General features: G+C 41.9%; 1 protein-coding gene across 1 annotated transcript in view; it reads left to right on the top strand.

Annotated features, from left to right (window-relative positions):
- The window catches only part of DSCAM (DS cell adhesion molecule), a 442,855-nt gene that overhangs the window by 258,099 nt on the left and 162,762 nt on the right, over positions 1–21,994 (top strand). The window contains exons 4-8 of the mRNA XM_017810914.1: positions 6,726–6,872; positions 11,932–12,210; positions 14,984–15,259; positions 17,979–18,275; positions 19,111–19,386. Of these exons, the coding sequence (XP_017666403.1) occupies positions 6,726–6,872; positions 11,932–12,210; positions 14,984–15,259; positions 17,979–18,275; positions 19,111–19,386 (1,275 nt within the window). The remainder of the gene's footprint in view (positions 1–6,725; positions 6,873–11,931; positions 12,211–14,983; positions 15,260–17,978; positions 18,276–19,110; positions 19,387–21,994) is intronic.

Raw genomic sequence — 21,994 nt, 5'->3', positions numbered from 1 at the left:
AAATATGATTTTTTTAAAACCATCCTGAGGATAACGTTACCCCCTGTTTAAAGACTACCAGCATGCTGGGGGAAAAGGGCCTGATTAAAGAATAATTAACATCAAGGTTTTAAAATATTCTCGTTTTCATACACGAATATTATGCGCTAATTCGACAGGAAAGTGTTCACATTTTCTTATGAATTATACATGAGAACAATTTCACATAGGAAACCTAAACAGAATTATTTTAACTTATTAGTCAGACCTGTAAAATTTTATTTTAATCTCTGATATTATACAATCTAATGGAAAGCATTAAAAACCTTACATAAGAGCAATTTCGTAATTGTTAATGTGACCTCTTCTACTGAGAGGAACGATTTGCTAATGCAGCTCAACTTTAATGAAGTCATAGGTTGTTTAGGGCACTAGTCAGCAGATAGTTAAAGGAGAGGTGTGTGTCAAAAATGTCATGGGATTTGGGGCCCTTAGCTGGGGTTGGTCAAGCCTAGACATGATCCAGTTTCCTCCACCTCTTCCCTGTTCGTTTTGTTCAGGAGAATAAGACCCATCTCTTCAGGATCTTACTATGTATCTTCAGGTCAAGTGGTTTGCTAATATTTCAGAGGAAGACATGAATTTAAAGTTCTAATTAGTGAGTGAGATTTTGTTGAGGAAAGTTGTTGATAAAACATGCAAACTGTTAAAACGTTGCCAAATGATGTTGCGGGCTGGTGAGCAGCATAGGGAGATGGGATCGTGGATTGGAACATGGATTTTCCATACAACTGATATGAATACAATGCAGAATGGAGGAAATCTATTCTCCGAGTCCATGACTCTGGAAAGGAGACCACAATTCAATGAATAACTGAAGCAAGTTAGTCCTGATAAGAGGACCTTATTTCCTGAATGGGTAAGTTGAAGAAAAATTTGTATAGAGGAGAGTGGTGACATTTTACATTCACTACAACCAGAACCATTTACTGAACTTATGGGCATGATTCAAACTTGAAAACTAACTTCAGAAAGTTGTTAAGGTGTTGAGCAAAAAAAAAACTACAGGAATATTTCAAGATATGAATAATTCACAGGAAATGATTTAGGAAGTTCAATCTGTATAACTAATTAAGGAGAAGGATGGTATAAGAGGTAATTTCCTCATGTTCTGTAAGTACTTAAATGGGCAGAAGATTTCTGACTGCAGAGGAAATCTTTAATGAAGGCACAGTAAGATCCAATAACTGGGGCAAAGGCAGATGGACCCAAACAATGCACTAACTTTCAAAAGTGAGAATAATTAACCACTGGAATAATTTACCCGGGGGTATCACAGGCTCTCTGCTTACAAGAAATCTTTAATCATGACTAATGTCTTTTTAAAAAACCTATAGTGTAACTTCCAGATATGGACTTGGTGCAGGAGTTAATGGGGGGAGCATGAAAGGTGAGAATAAATGACTCTAATGGCCTTTCTAGTCTGTGGATCTTTATAATTTGTTTCTGGTCTCACAGTGAGGCAGTTATGTGCTGGTGACAGATGGGATGCTGAAGAAAGAGTTATGGGTTCCATTCCCCGTTTTTTTCACTGACTTGTGTACATCTATCCATGGATCTCAGTGAGCTTCTCTGTAGGACATTTAAATGTTCACAGAATCAGAGAATGGTTTGGGTTGGAAGGGACTTTAAAGACCATCTACTTACAACCCCCTGCCAGGGCAGGGACACCTTCCACTAGACCAGGTTGCTCAATGCCCAATCCAACTTGGCCTTGGGTTTAAACACTATTTTTAACTAAGTTTAATGCTATTTTAAGTAGTAATATATTTCTATGCTTGCCTGCACCACCAGGGCAAAAGGTACTGAGGGTTCATGGCAGCCTTTGAACTCTTTGAATGAGACACATATTCCAGGTATTGGACCAGCTTTTCAAAGACCCCAAGCACTGAAAGCCAAATGTCTCTGAAAATCAGATGCTGAAATTATTATAATCAAGTTTTCAAGGCATTAATACAAACAGTACCAAGGAGGAATAATAAATGGGAATTATGAGCTATATTTTGACAGTGTTCTTTTTAATTGCTGTGAAGGAGGCTTCTCTGTCTTCCTGTCTTGAAGCCTGCTAACAGCCAAACAAACAAAAAGCTTCAGTTTATCTGAAAGGATGTTTCATTAAAAAAAAAAAAAAAAAACCAAAAATCCTTATTTGGCATGTTAAGTAGATGAGCCAAAAAAAATTGGGCTTTGTTACAGCAAAGCGCGAGCGATTAAATTAAGAAGAAAAAGCACTCCCTTGGATCAACAGGGCAATGAGAGGCTGTCGATCCCCATCCTGCTGCATTTCCAAACACTTTTTGAAGTACAGAAGGCAGAACACTCAGCACTTGGGCTTTGTCACAGCTGACAGCCTGTCTGCTTTAATGAAAATGCTCCCCGTTTAGGAACTGACAGAAATTACAGGCACTTCCCCTTTTATTTCCCTGTCATCTTTTCTGTCTCAGCAGAAGGAGGGGTTGGTTATTAAAGCATTACATAAGTATGCAAAATATATTAAGGAGAAGAGAGGAAGAGGCAAAGCTTTAGCCCTGCAATTATACACAATGTCTGATGGGGAGAAATGTGGGATAACATCTGATATGTGACAATAACTATTTACTTTCAGTTATCTTTAAAGAGGGTGAGGCAAAAAATCTCTAGATAATGCTTTAAGTGAAGGTTTTATTATACTATTGCCTGAGTAATTTCCAGGAGGAAGATGATCTAAGCAGTGTTAGATAGCTCGAGTATGTTCATAACTTCTCTAGAAAATACAGCGAGATAACACAGAACAATTTCTTGGCTCTGCACAGCTTTCAAAAACCTCTTTTAAGTGGCAGGCTTTTAATAAGTGTGCCCACTCTCACAGACCCAGATGTAGCACTGCATCTGAGGAAACCCGCTTCCAGGGCTGAGAGGGAAGGCTTCACTTGTAAATATAAATATAAAAATCAGTACAATGGGATCTGGAAATAGCCCACAAATCTACATATATTCATCAGCCACTGATGAATATGACAGTAGCCACTCCACATCCTCATCCACATCCACAATCCACACCCCAGCTGTGACTCCAGAGCAAATATTAGCAACAATAACATGTAAAAATACTGACAAAAGTGAGCTTTCAACAGTTTTAAGGGGAGCTCTGAATTTGATCCTCTAACTTAATTTATGACAGTTATTTCATTCTTATCCTGAGAAGAGAGACAGATTTAATTATTAATGGTGTCCTGTATAGACCACCTCTCAAAACTGTGCAGAGGATCTGAAAATAGAGAGAGCTTTAGAAAACCTTAGAGAAAGGAATTTATTTTTAAGCTTTGGCCACATCTGTGTGATCTCAAACTTGTGTGTACTAGAAGTCTCCAACAGTGAGACTCTTTGCAGAAATGGAATTATGTATATTTAGCAAAGGTGAAAATGGACCCCAGAAAAAGAAACTCCTGGAAGCCTTTGTACAGGGAGCACATTTCTGCCTCTCAGCTGTTTGGGTTCCACTCACTTGACACAAATGCACAGCATGTGCAGATTTACTGGAGGGACCAAAACAGTCACAAGCACCCCATTAGCACCTTTTTGTGTGTTCCTGGTCCTGTGATGTGAGAGCAGCCTCTCTGCCGGCGCCCACCCCGGCACAGTTTGGGGGGGGGGGGTTACAGCCCAGCTGGAAAAATCTGATTTAAGTGTGGATTGGGCTGCAGAGGACAGGTCTGCACGGCACACACAGCAGCCTGGCAGCCCTGCCAGCAGAGTGGCATTGCTGTGGGCAAGCTCATGTCTGTGCTGTCTGAAATGCAGAGCTGGTTAATGCTCACACAGCTGGAAACAACAGCGAGAAGAGATTGCCTTTGCTGCATCCCCCAAGTAAAGCCCTTAAATGTGATTCCCATCTCCTGAAGCTGTCATTTTATGCTGCCCACAGAGCAGAAGGGAGACAACTGTGCTTCAATTACCTGTGGTTCTTATATTCCTTGGCAAAGGTAGATTTGCTTTATGAATATTTCAGGAGTGCGGAAGCTGCTTGTGACACCAAAGTCAAACAGCTCGTGGTTTTCACACCAAAATCCTAAATATCCTTCTAACTTAAAGTTAAAGGTAAAGACAAACCTTGTTAAGGGGTACAGATGTTCAGTATCACCATGTGATGAGAAGAGAGGGTGGCACAAGTGTTTATGAGCAATGTAAACAAGGTTCTGAGTAACTGAGTATATTTGTGAAAGGAAAAGAAAGAAACACTTAGGACACTACATTATATCTAGGAGTTACATTATATTGTATTGGTTTAACTTATCACTACTAACTGTCTGTATCATTTCATCCAAACATTGCAGTTAACTGTTAAAATAATAGATGTAAGATAGCTTTGTTTTTTTCATGTAAGCTTTTCAGTGCCGTGTTTCAGACATCTGGCTGTGGAACTGAGATAGGATTTATTCGGGTGCTTTTCCTACTACACTCTACAGTGCATTTTTCACAAGCCTTCTGTGTGCAAGCAATTAAATTTCCACAGGCATGTGAATTCAATGTGGCTTCTGTATAAGAGGAAACCTCCCTAGTCTGTAAATCTGTAAATCCACCTAGGCTGGAATATTGAGGTGAGGAGATTGCTCTTGCCATCCTGTTCTCCCTTCTCCTTCATGTTTCCTTGCCCAGCTCTTCTCCTTTATCACTGGGCAAGTACCTCAACACCTTCTATTCCTCCATTATGGTGATTTATTTTCACAGAATCACTGGGTCATTGAGGTTGGAAAAGACCTCCAAGATCATGGAGTCCCCCCTGTGCCCGATGCCCACCTTGTCCCCCAGCCCAGAGCACTGAGTGCCACGGCCAGGCCTTCCTTGGACACCTCCAGGGGTGGGGACTCCAAACCTCCCTGGGCAGCCCCTGCCAAGGCCTGACCACCCTTTCCATGAAGAAATTCCTCCTGATGTCCAACCTGAGCCTCCCCTGGCACATTTTTAGACCTTTTTTTCTTGTCCTGTCACTTGTTACCTGGGTGAAGTGCCAGGTAACCCCCCCTGGCTCCCCCCTCCTGTCAGGGAGTTGCAGAGAGGAATAAGGTCCCCCCTGAGCCTCCTTTTTCTCCAGACTAAACAACCTCACCAGTTATCTAACCCTGGTGTGGTTACTTAATAATTCAATATGCATGCAAGGATGGGAGGGGTGGGCTGATGTTGCTTTATTCAATATTTTCTGCTCTAGGGGTCAGTCCTCTCTTGTGACATTAAAAGGTTGTTAATTTTATTCCCCATTTCTTTTATATTACGGTTTAAAGGAGATTGCCCTCTGTAATGATACCATTTCCTTTCTGTCTTCTCTCTGTTGGACTGCTTTCCCACTGATGCATTTGGGAGCAAGCATCCTGACTACATTTAATTATTAAAAAGTCATTGCTCAAATAGAGCTCTGAAGAAAAGGAATTATTTCTTACTGTATATTACTGAGTATTAGTTCATAATGGGTTTCATCTTTGTGTACTCTCTCCCCTAATTCTGGAGCCAGGTGTATTTTATAATACATGGGTAAACAGGTATTTATATTGTGAGACCTACCAGCTACTAGAGAAAAAATAGAAGATGTAAAGAAAAGAAAATATATTAATCTTTTCTCCGATGTAAGAGTTTTAGAAAAGCACATACAGCTTAGACTATAATATTTTTAAAGTGGAAAGATTAAACAGGTGAGGCTCAGCTTTGCAATGCATTCCAGACACGTTACTTCCATTTACTGCATTATGGGAAAAGCTTCAGAGCAAACATGTACAGTGTAGATTTCAGGGGTTTTTGTGTCCTTGCTTTTAGAGTGGGCATTTCTAACACAACAGAGGCACTTCTGCGGGTGTCACATGATCCAAACTGCACATGTGACCATAAAAGAAAAACGTATTTGAAGAAAATTTAAACTATATTACTTTCGGTTTGAGTGAACGCTGGGAGAAATGCTGACCATGAAACATTTCAGTCTTGTTCAGTTTTAGGGGGCAGTCACTTTGCTGGGCTTAATTTTCTTCCTGAAACAAACTTTTCTGCGTCAAGCTAAAAAAAAAAAAGAATAAGCTTTGGATTTTAAATGGCACATCCTGTGCTGATTATTTAAGCCCTCCTTTTAGGTGCTGTCTGTCTGCCTGCTTCTCTGATCACAGACTACAATATTATCATATTATTATGTATTAACTCATCGTCTGCCGGTGGCTCAGCCATGGAGTTCCTGAGGTGCAGAGGCAGCTCAGCTCGTCCTGCTGAGCCCTGGAATACATGAACCCACAGGAACATGGGCAGGGTGGGGTGGGAATGCTTGCAGGTATCACACATGTGCACAACCTCACTGTCTTTCTAAGACCTACAGCTCTGCTGCTGAATTGCCGTCACGTCATTCTACAATATTGAATTAAATTGAAATCAATCCATTGGTTCTTTACGCTGTATTTTACTTCAGATGCCTCTTACATTATTCTTCAATTGTGACATAGACCATGGCACATTTCTTTCTTTCACTCCTCACCTTTTCCTTACAGATTCCTACCTTTCTGCACATGAAGTGCAAATTAATACCTTTATATGCATTTGCAATGAGTACCTATTAAGCTTATAATTGGCAGCTTCAAGACTGGCCAAAAAACAAATCTTTGTGACCCTCCAGCCTGTGTCATCCACCCTCCAGTGCAGCAGATATTTTAACCACTGCCCATTTTCATGTCTTCCAGGACCTAGATTTCTCATCACATCCACGGGAGCCTTGTATATTTTAGACGTACAGAATGAAGACGGGCTGTACAACTACCGATGTATCACAAGGCACAGATACACTGGAGAAACACGACAAAGCAACAGTGCAAGACTTTTTGTATCAGGTGATTCTTTTCTGTATCATGCTAAATGAAGTGTTGTGAGTGTCTGTCTCCGGTGTGCTCAGCTGGCAGGGCGAGTTCCTGTGCCTTTATGCACTAAAACCCACTTTCTCTGTCAAACAGAAGTGGTGAGCTGTGAGCTGCTGCAGCTGGAAAAATAAAATGCCCCACTTTAAAATCCTTTCTTTCTGTGTTTCACCTCCTGTTAGATGTATCCAGAGAGCCTGTAGGGTGCACTGGACAGTGTGGTGATTTTTAGCAGGTTTAGAGTAATTTATGAAAGGACTATGGATGGGATTCATCCCATCAAAAGTAGGCTTGTTCAGGGAAAGTAATCACCTTGATTTCCCTGTTAAGAAGAACCAAGGAAAAGGAAAACTTTCAGGGGTAGTGACCTGATCTGCTTCAGCTGCCCACTTTGGGGTGAGAGTTGCCTCAGAGTTCCTATTTCCCTCTGTTAACCATAGCAGGAGGTCAGGACCTTCATTTGGCTCAGCTGTAGATACTTCCACTGTGGGAGTCTCAGGTTAGGAGAGGTGCATTTCAGCCTTCTTTTTCATCCATCACACTCCTACCCTGGGGAAAACAGTGTGTTCCCCTGCTTCCAGGAGGGATCTCCAACCAGAAGCAGTGTGTGGCCCGTGCCAGTCCACCCAGGCTGCTGCAGGCAGGCAGGAGGGTGGGCTGGTGGCTGCCCATGCTCAGGGCTGAGAGTCCCGAGGCAATGGCTTTGTGCACCAGGTGGGAAAATGAGAAGGTACTTGGGGTATTTTAACTTTTCCTTGAAATTGTAAATCATCTGATTGTTTTGTGTGATGGACTGTTTGGTTCCCCACACACCCACCAAATATTTTGGAGTGTCAGTACAGTGCTGCTCCAATCCTAGCTTCTCCCTGTTTTGTCTAATTGAGAGAAGGTGCCAGAGATAACCTCAGGTCTGAGTCTGGAAGTTGGTCTCAAACACCTCTGGATGGAGCACTTCTCCATCCCCCCCTTCCTCTCCCACATTTCCCTGTGTTTGCACGTGAGCAAATCCAGAGTTGTTTTCCCACATCCACAGAGCTCACTAAGGCTGTATCCCAGACTCTTCTCTCTCCCTATATCCTTGCCTTACAGAAAACATGCCCACCATCCCTCTGAAAGACCCACAGAGCTTTTTCTCCCTTTCACTGTTACTGAGTTTCCCTGAAGATCCATCAGGGTGCAGTGACCTTCCCAACCTGACAGTCACTGGGGTCATTCTCCTTTTGACCCTCTCCTGTCCTCTTTTGGTCTTTTTGTCAGAATAAAACTCTAGTGATTAGTCTCAACTTTCCACCCCTCTGTTGGGAGCCCTAAGGGAGGCAGAGGTGAGCACAAGGTTTTGCATTAATAAGATGCTCCAAAATGGTCATTGTTGAAGCATTTTGGAGTCCTCTGAACACACAGGTCCAGTACTTAAATATACTAATGATAAAAAAAATGGTGTGATTGATCAGGTTAGAATCACTTACCAATCAGATCCAGGAGTTTCTTCCCTTCCTGCTTTTCCCAGCCAGATGAAGAAGTAGTTTTCCTGCACAATAATCTGCCTGCTTTGGTCTTATAAGGGTAGGCAGGGTTCTATCTTTCTGGCTGGCTCCATAATATGGTCTGCTTCCGAATGATATCATGCTAAGGATGAGCCAGTGGTAACATAAATAAAATCAGGCTTGTTGTATCTTGGTTACCACAGGAAAAATTCCAGTTATTTCACTGAACAAAAGGGGAAAATGAAAGCTCTGTCTTGTTTGCAATTCAGGACAAACACCCTAAAAGATGTGCTCTGTGTGGAGTTGCCTTTTCTATTCTCCTCCACAGACCAAATCAAAATAGCAAATTTGACCTGTGTGCAATAGCTGGCTTTTTTTAATTAAACGAGATTAATTATTCTCAATCAGAGCTAGAATGGGCTCTCATTTCCAGTCCTGTTAATCTACTGAACAAGAGCAGCAATTATGGGCAGAGTTTGCCTCTTAATATTTCTCGAACAGGTTTTCATTTTTCTTTACTGGAATTTATATTTCCTTTAGGAACTGAGATCACAGAATCCATGAACATAGTTGTGAAAGGTGTACTTGCATGCCTGCCTTTTACATCCATATGTGTTCCTCACTTTTAGGGGGGTTAAAACAGTTTGTGGTGGATATTGATCATAGTCTCTTGGACACGTGTTTAATAAAAGTTAAGCTTATCGATTTAAAGAGTGAGAGAGGTAATGTAGAGATAATAGCAAATACACATGGGAGTAATTAGTGTGGCTATGACCAAAGCAAATCTAATGTAAGACCATCTAGAAATCACATGGACTTTCTAAGTAAAATTAAAAACAAGCCTATTAACATGCAACAGAATATTCTTCTAATACCCATTATAGTGTGCTTTTCCAATAACTATTTTGTCCTGCCATGAATCCCAGCTCCCAGATTCTTTACTGCTTTTTAACCTCCATGTTCTGAAAAATCATTATGATTTTTGGAAGCATAATGAGTTTCTTCCTCTGTCCTTTAAAGAAGATCCAAAGTAGAATATTTTAGAATAGTATTTTGCCTTAGTTTTTCACCACTGTCCTTGCTAGAAATCCTTTGCAGCTTACTGTTAAAGCATAGTAAAATAGTAATTCATAAGTCAATACCACATATCATAACTGGGTTATCTTATTTTGCTTTTTGCCTCATTGCAGGTGATTGTAAATGAATCCTGGGATTTCTTTTGTGGCTTTTTTTTTTTTCTTAACTGGAATATATCATGTGTAGGAGCTCTAAATAAGTTTGTTCCAGGGACAACCCAAAGAGATGTTTTTACTGCCCATCTAAATACAGAAGTACAGGGTGCAAGAAAGCAGGTCCCTGGAATCATATTTTGTGTATCTCTGAATATATCTTAAATATCTCCTCTGTAAGAAGAGGGTCAAGACTTCTGAAGTATGTAGGCAAATCCAAATTTAGCTGTTCTGCAGGTGGGACTCTAAGCTGAGCTTCTGCTGCCAAGGCTCAGTTTGAGAAGGGACAAAGTGACATAAAGTGAACCTGGGGTAGAGGATTCTGTATGAATGGGAATGCACAGACAATGACTTTAAAAGCCAGTCCCACTCTTTTATTATTTAATTATTACTTTCAACGGAAGAAATTGATTTCACCTTCCTAAGAGCCAGAGCTGTAATTTCTTTCCTGCTCATGGTTTTACTCAGTTAATTCCTCAGGCTGCACGGAGGAATCTCTGCCCTGGAGGCAGAGCTGCCTGATGGCCCAGGAGGCGAGGAAGGAGCTGGGTAATCAATTAATCAAATTGACATTGGCCTTCCCAGTAGCGCCCTGGCAGATTGTGCTGCCACCAAGCCAGACACAAACAGCATGGCAAGCTCAAAAATATAACACATCCTGTTGCCAAATGTGGGCCCTGAGGCCACTGATGTGTGCAAAATCATTTGTTTAACTACTGGCTGACGCATTTCTAATGAGACAGACAGGACATTGATGTCAACTGGATGTGCTTCTGCCTTCAGTGGCACAGCAGAGGAACCTCTTCTGTCACCTTTCACTGAACTTGGCATTTAGGGGCTTTTATCCAGATATTCACAAAATAAATTTATTTATTCTATTATCTTAACATCATGATTTTGGTTTCTGGATTGACAGTGTAACTCCCATAGTGCATTGAGCTATTTGCTCTCACCTCCCAGATGTGGCTACAGTTCATGGAGATATATCATGGAGGTATATCATGGTGAGATATTCATGGAGATATATCTAGGCTACTTTTAAACTAACTAGCTCAGGTGCTGATTATGCTATTGCTGGAGTATCTTGAATTAAGCATGAACTGCTCCTTTAATCTCTCCAGCTCCTAAGAGGAACCTGCTGCAGCTGCCCTGTGAGCAGTACCTGAGTTTGTCAAGGACCACTTGAAAATGTCAAAATGGTTGCAGTCACACCTACACTCAGGCAACTATGATGTAGATACACTCAAAAAGAGATCAGTGTGTCAGATAGGAGCTGATCATCAAGTGAAGTTTCTCTGTGAGTCAGAAATCTTAGCAAAGTGGGTGTGTGTGATGAGAAAACGCTTTGATGAATATTTGTTGATTTATTGTTCAGTATTTATGTTGCAATAGCTCCAGGAGGGGCTTCCAGCCCGTTGCACAAAACTATAAATCATGACAATTTCAGCCTCCAAAAGTTTTCAAACTTAAAAAAAACCCCCAAAATCCCAAACAGAGTAGTATTTCTGGTGGGGTACGTGCACCTCTGGTGAAGGCAATCCTGCCAGACATCTGTGAGATACATAAATATATCCCAGGTGCTTCACAAGTGTGTTTGTCTGAGAGCTGCTTTTGTCAGCAAGTTAAGCACAGAAAGTTGCAGGATTAAGCTGTTCTTGTCACCTTAAGTTCTTGTTCCAGAGAAGAAGAAAATACTTGTCTGTCAGACTGCAGACAGAAATTCCTGTGCCTTTGCCCATTTCTCTCCTGACAAGGGAATAAATTGCTCCTTAAATTCAAAGCCTTCAGACCGCCGAGAAGAAGGGACAATGTGCTGGCTTCAGCCTAGAATAGAAGTAGCAATAATTGTTAAAGCAACACATTTCTGGCTCTGATATGGAACAGAAAGGATGACCAGCGAAATGTTTGCCACCTGGAAAATATCCAGTGAGAGGATTTCCAAGTAGTCCCGAGATGCTTTAGCAGCATGTGCTGCTGGATCCCAGCCACCACTACTGAGCTGTTACAGACTGATGGCTGGGTCAGAGGGGCAAACTGTAGTACCCAAAACACTGAGCTGGTGAGTCAAAAACTGCAGGAGAAAAAAAATCCCAGAATATGCTGAGTTGGAAGGGACCCACATGGATCATCGAGTCCAGCTCCTGGCCCTGTACACCACGAGTCACAGCGTGTGCCTGAGGATGTCATCCAAGTGCTTCTTGAGCTCTCTCAGGCTTGGGGCTGTGAGCCTGTTCCAGCACTCAACCACCCTCTGGTACACATTTCTTAGCGGATTAATTTTAACGATCCCGTTGAAAAAAAACCTGCTGCTTTCCCTTCCAGATCCAGCGAATTCAGCTCCATCTATTCTAGATGGGTTTGACCACCGCAAAGCCATGGCAGGACAGCGAGTGGAGCTGCCTTGCAAAGCATCAGGGCACCCCGCACCAAAGTACCGCTGGCTGAAGGACAACGTGCCCTGGGAGCCCGACAGCAGGTTCAGGCAGACGGTGACGGGTCTGCTCATCGAGAACACGCGGCCCTCGGACTCCGGGAGCTACGTCTGCGAGGTGTGGAACAACTACGGCACCGCCGAGATGGTCGGGAGGCTCTACGTCAAACGTGAGTGTGGCTGGGGGGCGGGGGGGAGTGCAAAAAGCTTAGACAAAATTTATTAATTTTTAATTAATAAATTAAATAAATTAATTATTTAATTAATTAATTAATCAATTAAATTTAATAATTAAATTTGTTTATTTATTTAGTATTAATTTGTCAACTGCTGTTGAGTCATGAGGTGCAGAAAGGGCTCCCTCGCTTTCTAAACTCCTTCAGGCAGGAATCTGGGCATGGCTGAATCCAGTCTTAGCCTTGGGTTATGCCAGCAGTTTAAATTTTAAGGAATTACAGAGGTGTGACTGAACCGCTTTCGTCCCGCGGGTTTTGGTGATTGGCAGAATGAGAATGTTTATATGAAATTATTTATTGTTCCGAAAGATCAGACAAATTTATTACTACAAACGATCAAATAAAATTATTTATTATTACAAATGTTTTATTTTTACAAATGATCACTTAATCAGAATGATTTACTACACAATATTCAAGCTAAAAATACTAGTAGTATAGTATGAGGTAGGATAGTGCATTGTTCTGAAGCAGTTGTTGAAGCAATTATATTAAAGCAAGCAAAAATAAATAATCATTAAGGAGAGATTTGTTGTGACTCACCCATACCAATACTCTTTCTCTCAGCCTTGAGGAGTAACCTTGGAGGGTGTCCCCACCCAAGGGAGAAATCTCCACACACACACCTCAAGAAGGGTTGTGTTAGAAGAACCTGACTGTATGAAAGGGGACTGGCCTTTTATAGTATAAAGTGACTGACTGCTGGTCAAAAATTTCCAGGCCAGCTGCCAGCTTATCTGTCACATCCAGCTTCAAAAAGCAGGATGTGTGTTGGGAGTTTGGTAAAGCAGGCTGGTTTTAGCACAGTTCAACTCCAGAAACATTACCATGGTGCCACCAGTAACTCCTCACAGACAACTCGCACTGTTTGCATCCTTTGATTGGATTTTAGGTCTTGTCAGGGTAGGCCTTCCTGCCTCAGTAAGTCCTGGGCTGAGCCAAGACCTCAGGCCACTTTTTGCTTGGGTGTTTTCACCAGGAAAAGTGCTGCCTTATCTTGCTGTACCTTCTGCTTTGTTAATTTATCTTAGGAATGATTAAACTTCTCAAAGTTGTGGAACAAGAGAAAGTCATCTCTGCAGAGATGAGTTAGTTGGCCAATTGAGCGATCAGAAGTGCAAATAGATGCAATTTCTGGTGTAGCTCTGTAATTTATCACATGGAGGATGTGTAATTTAGAAGCTTGAATTGGATGCTTAAAACGAAATTGCAAATGTTCTCATAAATAAAGCTGCCAAACTCTCCCTGCCATGACTCATGTTGTTCAGCAATATTGAGTACTCGTACCTCCGCTCAGCTGAGTATTCATGTGTGAATATCCTGAATGTTTCACAAATTCTGCAAAGATAATTATCACTTCAGGAGCACCTCACTGGAAAAATGCTGTTCTTCTATTGTTAAAACAAAAATTATTTCCTGGAATAGAAATAATGCTCTGTGAACTAGTGTTTCCATCTCTGCAGCATGACCAGCAAACTGAAATGGGGCAAGTCTGTGAGAAGTTCAGGCCATAAAAATACCTTCACAAATACTTACACATAACGTTTTCGGGCAAAATAAAATCAAGGTTAAAGATCAGCAATTCATAAATTATTATGGATGAGCTTTGCTTCCCAAAGTATTTATAAATTGAGTTGAATTCAGTCTGCCTGGGATGGTAATACTTTCTGTATTAAGGTGACAGAAAGCACCAGTTGGTAAAAGGAGTTTTACCCTCCTCTGCAAAGGGGGAAGTGGTTCACTGGCATCACCATGACTCTGGGATATTGGTGATGCCCTCGAGTGTGACTGTTTTGTTTAATGGGTTGTTGACACTTCTGAGCCTTTGTGGTCTTTTTATAGGAAACATGGAGATATTCAGTGGTGAAAGTAATCCCTTACCTTTATGAGGAAGTCAAACCAATATATACAAAGCATGAGAAGAAATCTGTGTTCTGTAATAACTGTAAGGTGGCAGGATAAAGATTGTTTTCCTTGCATTTATGTTTATGACTTCTCTTCAACACTTCATCCTCTTTTTTATGATACAAAGCTTGCATTATGTATGTCCTACTGTTTCTTAAGGCTGACTTGAAAATGTTGTAGTCCTCCCACATCAAAACAGAAAATCTTGTGAGCCCATACACTAAAACACTTCCATATCCATGTCTGATGGATATCCGTGGGTATACCTACGTTAACATCTTCCACCCTTGAAAGCTGATCTCCTTATCATTGGCATAGACTGCACTGCTTCACATCAGGGAGTAGCTTTGGAACACATAAACTGGGCTTCTTTTGCAGGAAACTAAAACAGATGATGAACTTCAGCAATGCACTTAATGTACCAGTTCAAAGGTGCACACTGAACTCATGAGAAATAACATCCTAACCTCCCAAAACATGTGTAGTCCCGTGTCTAGGCCCTCAGCACCAACAGTGTTACCTGTAGATCTGCTCCTGCTGTTCATTTGGGCATGGGATTATATCATGTGTTGAGTAGGTTATCCCTATTGGTCTATTTTTTTTTAATCATGGCTGTTAGTGGCAAAAATGCTTCTTGGAGTGAACACAGCCATCTGTTGTTTGTTTGTGTGTTTTTTTTAAAAGGGTGTGGCCGTGCTTTTTATCGTTCTCCTTAACTGATAGTTAATTTGTTACTTGCACAAAAATGCACATTTGTAACTTAATATATTCTGTTTCCCCTTATTTTGATTTAAACCTCCAGAGCCACTAAAAGCCACCATCAGCCCCCGGAAAGTCAAAAGCAGCGTCGGCAGCCAAGTGTCCTTGTCCTGCAGCGTCACAGGGACTGAGGACCAGGAGCTGTCCTGGTACCGGAACGGGGAGATCATCAACCCCGGGAACAACGTCCGGATCACCGGGGTCAACCGGGAGAACCTCATCATGGACGGCATGGCCAAGAGTGACGGGGGAGCCTACCAGTGCTTCGTGCGCAAGGACAAGATGTCTGCCCAGGACTATGTCCAGGTGGTTCTGGAAGGTCAGTCTCCACCACTGCTTTCCCACCAGCAATCCTGGTGTCCATGATAATGTGTAAGTTGTCTTTGGTGCCGTCGTTGTAAAGTGAACCCTAAAATCGGAGGGTACTCCCAGACTCTTGGTGGGGTTTGTCGTGCCCCGCTCTGGGCAAAAACTGATAGAATGGAAACACTGGTTTGAAAACAAAGATCTGTCTGTGAGGGAAGATACAGGTACCCCCAAAGGGCAGTGGAAGGGTTGTAGGAAAATTTATTTCCAAAGTCAAGAACACTGGACTTGAAGAACATTAACCTCAACAGCACTTTAAACATGGGGGGTGGGGGAGGACACGCCCCCTGTTCTTCTCAGGGCTTTAATAATTCCTGATAGCTCCCTCTGTGGGGGCCTTCAAACATCTCCGCAAGGACTGACCTTTTTCTCATACCAGGGAGAGTTTCTCTGGAATGCAGAAGAGAAAACATCTGAAACCATCTCTGGAAAAGATGCCTCTTCCTGACAGGAAAGTGTTCCTAAGCAAAATAAGCCCGGATCTCCTTGCTGTAAATCTTCCAGAAGAGTCTTCTACCCTTACACCTTCCCAAGCAGGTTTCTATTCAAATCCAAACCTCTCCTGGGCAGAGCTTTTCTGTTTGGCCTTATTGGCTGAAAGCTTGGGGATCATCTTAAATAACTGACACAACATTCTACAGGATAATCAAGTGGGGAAAGTCATCAATTTGTACAAAGGCTGCTCACTAATGAGGTTGTAGTGCAGGCATGGCATGGACACTATTTTTAGAGTCTTTATAGGAAAAGAAGAGATTACCTGCCTGGACTAAGTTACCTCGGCAACCATCTCCCGTGACTAAGAAAGCCTAAAGAGCATATTGATAATCTATCATGGTGTCGAGAGAGTGCAGGTTATCAGAGAGCAACAGCAGGAAAGATTTCAAAGACACTCAGGTCTCGCTGGGAAAATAATGTCTGCTTTCATCTCAGAAAAAGCCTGTCACTTGAATTAAAAAAAAGGGGGAAAAAAAAAAAGAGGAGGAGGGATGGCAGAGGTACATGGTGTGCACACTCACAGGTTTATTGGTCCTGTGTCAGCTTTCTCTCAGGATAAAAAGCTTTTTTTTTGTTGTTGCTGTTGTTCTGCTTTCTGAGGGGTGACAGTATCTAATGCACAGCAAAGGAAAGGAAGAGAGTCAGGGATGAAAATAAATAAATAAATTAGGACTCTGTCACACAACTGATGGGACAGAAATGAAAGAGAGAGGGGGGCAGAGGAAAAAATTATGAGATCAAATAAAACCAAATGCTCTTCCAGGCATGCTGAGGCCTTTCAGCATTCCTAGAGTGCCAGTGCTTATGTTTTTTACCCTGTGGCAAAGAAGGGAATTTTGCAGCCCTGTTTTTAATTCTAGTTTTTGGGGAGTCTTGCACACATCATGCCCGTTCCCTCAGTTTCCTGTGTGATGTGGCACTGACATTGCAATGGAAGAATCCTCCTAAATTTATAGGTAATACATAGCAGACTGTACATGAAGAGACGAATAAATAATGCATCACAGAGGGCATGAGACTTGTCAGTCGTGTCCTGACATCCTCTGTCCTGCACCAGGTTTGTCCTTAAAGGACAAACAAGATGAGTTTCCAAGTGTCTTCGGCCCCTCTCTGGGTGATGAGGCACCTTTTCCTCCTGTTTTTGCAGTCACTAATGCTGTAGGAAAACCAAAATCAGTTAATTTACATGCCACTTGGCCCTTTAAAACCCATCTTGAGACTAGATTGCTCCTTGTGTTCTTACTGCTCCCAACTGCACTGAAATTCCATCTTACATATGGCTTGGAAAGGGATATTTTCAAAGGAAGACAAACATGCATTGAATGACCCCAGAAAGAAGTTCCTAACTAATAGCAGGATGTCAGCACTCCTAAATGTTTCCCCACTGAACTCTCTGGAGAGGTGGGTATTTAATCCTGCTCCCTGCTTACAAAATTTCTGTGTCCATCCATTTTCTTTACTCACTTGCCTGGTAGAGGCTGAGTAAATTGGGAGACAGTTCACCAGATCAAGCGTTTGAATGCTTTCATTCAGGGAAATATTTATCTGTGGCACAAAATGACCACAGAAAGAAATTGGCATCACTGCTGTTACTGGCAATCTGTGTTCAGAAAAGCTTAATTTAACACTTTGCTAAATGGGGTGTTGTGGGTCAGGACTAAACTGCCCTGGCACAGCTCTGTGGAATCAGCCTGTGCAAGTTATGCCTGGCTCTTGGCAACAGCATTCATCCTTAGCTTTCCAAGGAACTAAATCTACCAGGAGAAGAAAAAACCCAAATGTGTTGAGGTTTTACTGTATGTCTTTTGTGAGGAATTGCACATGGCTTTAAAAGTTTTCTGCAGGAACCCGGAGGTTCATATAACCTATGATATGTAACTTATGATATATTCACATAACTTATAGTTGCCTGATCCATCCATTAAAGTGTTTTTCCTGCAGCAGAGTCAGTACTACGTTTCTCAGGAAATGAAAAAGGAACCTGCCATAAGCAAAGGGTCATTTGAGTCCTCTACCACCAAAAGTTGTTTCTCTCCATAATTAGAGTTGCATCCTGGAACACAATTGTTTGGGTCGTTTCTAAGAAAGACCTTGGCTCATGTGATAGGCTCCGGGATAGAGGGAACAAGCTTTACCCCTCGTAAGCACTGTTTTCCTGCTTTTCTTTCCCTCGGCAGATGGAACTCCCAAAATCATTTCTGCCTTCAGCGAGAAAGTGGTGAGCCCGGGAGAGCCAGTGTCCCTCGTGTGCAACGTGAAGGGGACTCCCCTGCCCACAATCACCTGGACTTTGGATGAAGATCCCATCGTGAAGGACGGCAGCCACCGGATCAGCCAGATCATCACCTCCGAGGGCAACGTGGTCAGTTACCTGAACATCTCCAACACTCAGGTCCGAGACGGGGGCGTTTATCGCTGCACTGCCAACAACTCTGCCGGAGTCGTCCCGTACCAGGCTCGAATAAACGTAAGAGGTGCTTGTCAAATCAGCTCCTCAAAAAAAAAAACAAAACAAACAACACACATAACTCATTGTAGTGGAGAAGAAGATTCTTGCATGTGATGAAATGAGCCTTGGAATGCCAAAACCAACTTACTGTTTTTTCCCCACTCCCTTCTTTCCCCACCGCTCTCTTTTCCCTTCCTGTCTCTCCAGCCCCATCTAGAAAGTGTATGGGATGGTTAAATACTGAAAGAACCCTTTGGCTTGTGTTCTATAGTCTGTTTTTCCTGTACTCATCTCTACTAGTTCATGGTTTCTTTACTTTAGTCCCGCTGTGCATGGGGTATTTTTCTTTTCCTTTCCTCCTTCACTTGTCCAACATTCATTGTAATTATTCATGTACACAGAACTTTAGCTTGAATTTCTGGCTCTACATGGCATAATACCCACCCTCACGGTATTATACCTTATATACATAAAAAATAAAAAGCTAACTTTGTGAGTGTTCTCATGTGTAACAGGATTCTGGCTTTGTATCCGTGTTAGTATTTCACATTAATTAAATCACACTCAGCCTTTTAACTTGTAAGGCAGCAAAGATTTTATCAGGCAAGTGCAAACGTATTTCCCCCCCCCCATAATTAGTATGGATGCTGCAGGGTGAGGAGAAAACTAGAGCATATAAAGATTAGGAAAACTGCTTAAGTAGCTCTTGAAAGGATAAACTGTCAAATGCTAAGAAGTGTCGTGTGAGGCACATCCCTCAGTGTCGTCAGCATTTGTACTTCTGGAAAAATCAGCACGCACGCTTCCTGAAGCGAACATGCCCTTAAATTGTTTCCAAGAGTCTCTTTTTCCCTTTCCAGGGCCGGCCAGCATCAGGCCGATGAAGAACATCACGGCCATAGCTGGGAGGGACACCTACATCCACTGCAGGGTCATTGGGTACCCCTATTACTCCATCAAGTGGTACAAGAACTCCAACCTGCTCCCGTTCAACCATCGCCAGGTGGCGTTTGAGAACAACGGGACGCTGAAGCTCTCGGATGTGCAGAAGGAGGTGGACGAGGGGGAATACACCTGCAATGTCCTGGTCCAGCCCCAGCTGTCCACCAGCCAGAGCGTGCACGTGACGGTGAAAGGTGAGGTTAACCGGGAAAACCGAGCCGGGATAATTGCTGTGTCACCCGTGGAAAGGCAGAGTCGCGCGCACACGAGGACTGTCCTGGCACCTAAGAAGGTTAATCCAGCTTTGTGTTTATTTTTAATGATGACACAGGTGCTCATCGGTCGCCGTGTCTTGTTCTCTCTTGACTTTTACCCTCCTTCATTCAACTGCTCTCCAAGTGGGAGCCTTGCAGCAGCAAATTTTCCATGAGCGTTTTTCACTGCAACAATTAAGTCAGGAGATTAATGGTTTGTCCCCTACCTTTCACTGTTTCACTGTTTTCTCTGCTGAGTAGCAAAGTTCACATTTTCATTAGCCAGTGACTTTCCAGTTCTTAAAAAATGAGATGAGAATTTCAGTGTCTGTATTTTTACCAATAAGCAGAGACAGGAACTAAAAGCATTAACCTTGCTTTCCTCTTATTAAGTGATTATCAGAATGCTCTCCACACTTAGAAAGGTAACGCTGTAAACAAATGTGACTTGAAATTCTAAGAGGACGCTAAAAATCTATTCAAATAGTCCAAAACGAGGATGTTCAGATGGCCCTGAAAGACTTCAGCAAGAGATGGAGAATAGGAATTTTTTTAGCATTGTGTCCTGACTATTCTGATATTGGCAATGCTCAGACCTATTCATAAGGATACAAAAGACAGAAAACCTGATTGCAATAGCACCTACTTTTGAGCAATGGGGCCACTAAATAGTGCAATTCATGTGAACTTGTAGGAAGAATTGAGGTATAATTTCAATGATCCTGAAGTTCTTAGAAACTTTCTGAGCTTTTTTTGGGGGGCAGGACAGGAGGTAAGGAAGGTTGATTCCTATATCCATTCTCAGGTAAGATACAGAGAACAATAAACTAAAATGACTTTGTTATAGATATCTGACCTTTTAAATTCTTTCTGCTCTGGTAGTTTTGCCCTTTGGTATCAGCCTGGAGTGATGCAATTGCTAATTATTTCAAGAGGTTTAGGGGATTAGCTTTAAACCATGAGCAATTTGGACTCTGAAAGGCATGACATCTCACACACCTGAGACCATCAGGGGCACTGGTCACATGCTGTGGTATAAAAACCTTTTCCTTTCATATATGTTGTACTTTGCTTGACACCACAATAATATCACACATCTGTTGATACAGTTTAGGAGCTGAATGACAAATCAGTAACTGTGTTGCTGCTGCATTAACAGGCCACCGTGGTAAATCTGGTGAGGAATTCTGCCACTTAAATGACTCCATTCTTCAAATGACTGTCAAAACGAGTGTAGCCAGACAAAACAAATCCAGCAGTCTATCCTTACAGCTCAGGCATTTAGATCAAAACAGTACCAGCCACTGAGAACAGTAGCTGGTACCTCAGGTGCAATCCTGTTCTATCTTCCATTAGGTTACAATTTCGAACTTGACAATTCCTCCCCCAGAAAGCAGATTGCCAGCCCTCTCCATTTTGATTGAACTGTAGCTTTTGTCAGTGATTTGAATTCTTTGACGGTGTTCTGCTGTAATTCTGGATATTCAGCTGCCAGGGCCATTGACTGGTTAGAAATCTTGAACAGTGACTGAATATGCTCTGAATAACTTTAATAAAGTTATTGACAAGACACTGTTATTTGAAAAAAAAATAAATGTTAATAACCTGACCTCATATGCTAAGCCCAAAATGTCAAAGGTGAGCTTCGTATGTCAGACCTGAACAGTTCTCAAGGTTCCTGTATCTAGAGGTCAGTATTGTCACAGTGGATTTTTAGATGGCTATGTATTGTTTTCTAGAACTACATAGTCTTTTTATCTGCCATTAAGGGAGAGTCAAAAGTGGCCCTGTTGCTTTAAAATATTATTAATGTGTGCGTTGCCTTTTCACTTTATAGATTCCAAAGTTAACGTCGTGACTTTCAGGCACTTATATCTGATACTGAGAAATGCAAAATATGGCCCAGTCTACATACTGGAGGTTAAAAGTACTTTGAAATAGGACATTGTAAGGGGAGTTATTATCAGTGCTCAGATATCCTTATTTATAGTTCAGCTTCTCATACCATCAGAATAATTATTTCTTCTCCAGAGAAACAGAGGGAGAATTCTTGTCCGTCTTCAACATCATGAGCCCTTTGGTTTGCTCTCAGTTCTGCTACAAGTTTCCTGGGTGACCTCAACATCTGAAGGGTGATTCAGGATAGGTGACACTTTATGAGCTGTTACTTAGTATTTTATTCCCTCCGTGTTCTGTTCTGAGGACATAATTATTAATTTCCTCATGAGCTTATAACCTCTGTGGTATCCAAATGTTTCAGAAACAATATGTTCATTTTCAAAACCCACCTGGGTGATCAGGAGACCTTTGGAAAATGGCAACTGAGGCACAGACTGAACTTAAAAGTATCCACAGATTTTTTAATGTTCAATTTCAGAAGCCTACAGCTTAATTTTTCCAGTTCACCTGCTATTACATAGCATTTCTATGTTCAAAGCTCTGCTCCCATTGAAACGAATTTGCTTCTGAGAGTTTCTTTTCTTTCTTCAGAGCACTCACGTCACCCAGCTTAGCAACCCCCTGGGAAAGACAGATTAAGTAATTTAAT

Source organism: Lepidothrix coronata, unplaced genomic scaffold (genome assembly GCF_001604755.1).
Source record: "Lepidothrix coronata isolate B3197 unplaced genomic scaffold, Lepidothrix_coronata-1.0 Scaffold30, whole genome shotgun sequence".
NCBI classification, from domain to species: domain Eukaryota; kingdom Metazoa; phylum Chordata; class Aves; order Passeriformes; family Pipridae; genus Lepidothrix; species Lepidothrix coronata.
The sequence above is the reverse complement of the archived record's forward strand: the minus strand, read 5'-3'. Positions and strand labels throughout refer to the sequence as shown.